The sequence below is a fragment of the Octopus bimaculoides genome, chromosome 5 (genome assembly GCF_001194135.2).
Source record: "Octopus bimaculoides isolate UCB-OBI-ISO-001 chromosome 5, ASM119413v2, whole genome shotgun sequence".
NCBI lineage: Eukaryota > Metazoa > Mollusca > Cephalopoda > Octopoda > Octopodidae > Octopus > Octopus bimaculoides.
Window position 1 is genome coordinate 26,830,011 of NC_068985.1, and position 2,193 is coordinate 26,832,203.

At 37.5% G+C, this 2,193-nt stretch overlaps 1 protein-coding gene across 1 annotated transcript in view; it reads right to left on the bottom strand.

The window, feature by feature from the left end:
• LOC106874369 (DNA damage-regulated autophagy modulator protein 2) overlaps positions 1-2,193 on the bottom strand; it is a gene marked incomplete at its 5' end in the record, with an annotated part of 53,703 nt that overhangs the window by 11,222 nt on the left and 40,288 nt on the right. Inside the window, one exon of the mRNA XM_014922083.2 lies at positions 712-892. Within this exon, the coding sequence (XP_014777569.1) occupies positions 712-892 (181 nt within the window). The remainder of the gene's footprint in view (positions 1-711; positions 893-2,193) is intronic.

Below are 2,193 nucleotides of genomic sequence, written 5' to 3' on the forward strand. Positions count from 1 at the left end.
ACAGCAACAAAATACTAGGGATTACAAACTTCACCACAGCATTCACACAAAAACATTAAAGAAAGCAGAACAACGCACATATATTTAAAATAACCACATTAGGTCAACAGAATAGCCCTTACAGCCCCTAACGTTACATTAAAAAAAAAACCTACCACAAAACACCCAGACAACATATGCAACACTTCAGAGCATTTCCGATAAGTATAAGGAACACGTTCAAATAGAAATAACTTACACATCAGTAGATTCACTGGCCTCGAATACTACGCTGGAATGCACACTACTAATGTTGAGTGCAACTGTAGCGCTATGGCTGAGTTCATTTTGATCGTCTTTGCTGTGACCGCCACCAGAATCTCTGAGTGTACAGAAACAGATTTGATTGTGGAAAAAATGCAACATGTCCACACTGTTACATTGCACCCCATAAAATTTATCAGTGTATATCAGATTGTGAAATAGGATCTTCAGTTAGACGCAGATATCTTAAAGCTGCAAAGACGGATATGTGGATTACGCTTTACCATTCGGTCAAATAACTGAGTGCTACATAACTGCCTGATCCAGCTGACTGGGATTTACACAGCAGTAACAACAACTACTGCAACATTACTAGTGCTATTGCTCTGCCTAGACTGCCTAGTCTGCCTGGTCCGCCAAGTCTTATTCGTTTAAAAGTCTTCAAAATATTTTACATCAAAAGGATACCGACTAAGAAAAGAACTGTACCAAATATACATAACGTCAAACGAAAATGACAGAGGACGTGTGTAGATCCAGGCAGGCGTGTTCGATAAGATATTATCGTTTGAGTCCATCCATATCCCAGAGTTCCAAGAGCAAATGCTAGGACAGCACCGACAACATGTCCCACGAGAACATTAGATTCCTGCAAAATACAAATATAAAGAATATTTCACACATTAAAATATATATTCAGAATTGCTAAACAGTGATTTGTTAACTTAGAAGTAAAAACTAGAACTACGAAATTTTATGTGATACTACTTTCCTTACTGAAAATACATTATTGAAGATTTGATGTCCAAGTGTACCTTAAATCCTGCATTTTGAGAGGAAGGACTGAAAGCAGCCTATTTCACCTTGAAACATTTTGCGCGGAAACCCTAAGTCCTGGGTCAAGCGACGCATCTAGAATGCTGTCAAGCCCTCAAAATTCTTTTCTTGCAGGATATTCGATAGAAGGCTTGTGGTGAGCAAGGATAGTAATGATGCTCTCTGTGAGATTCTGAGCAGCGAGAATGATCAACAGGTTAGTCTATCCCAGAGAACCTTCGTCCTGACGACTATGGACAACTTCCAGAAATCTCTGGCCTGGAAAAACGACCAGAGAATACTACCATTTAGGGATAAATTCGGTATCTCCGCCAGCCAGGCCTATCTGAAATGCTTGCAGAATGACAAAACTGTTCTGCAAGCACTTGTTCAGCGTCCGAACATTACTGACTTGTGAAGTTATGCCAAGCAGTTGCTGTCACATATAGTACGGATCAAATTATCAGTCAAGCCCATTGTGAGGATCACTCTTCAGCCTTCTTTTCGAGAAGGGCAGACAGTTTCTTCATCGACGTCTTCAAATTTCACTTGGAGAAATGTAAGGGCGGAGAAATACTGTTCTCCTGTGGGTTTGCTGAAAGGTAGGCTCACAGTCGCAAGAACGGCCCAAATAAATGGGCTTATATATATATATATATATATATATATATATATATATGTGTGTGTGTGTGTGTGTGTGTGTGTGTGTGTGTGTGTGTGTGTGTGTGTGTATGTATGTATATGTATATGTATGTGTGTATGTGTATGTATGTATGTATGCATCCTTTCAGGAAATATGTTAACCTTTGTTCTATAAGGTCATAAAAACCCTAACGAAGTTCTGCCCCATATAGTTAAAAATGATACCATTCTTAGCATATAACCAAATACTTAGAATTACATATCAGCTAGGGGCTAGAACAGGAAACATATATGTTGTTTCTTTTCCGCATCTCCCATTTCTTTTTGAGCTTTACAACTTATGATTTACTTTTATTGTTATTTTTAAAAAGTTTCAACTTCTTTATATCATACAAATAAATTATTCACACATCCATATATCCCTATCTTCTTTCTTTCGATATATATATATATATATATATATATAGATAGATATTTATATACCTCTCTGTA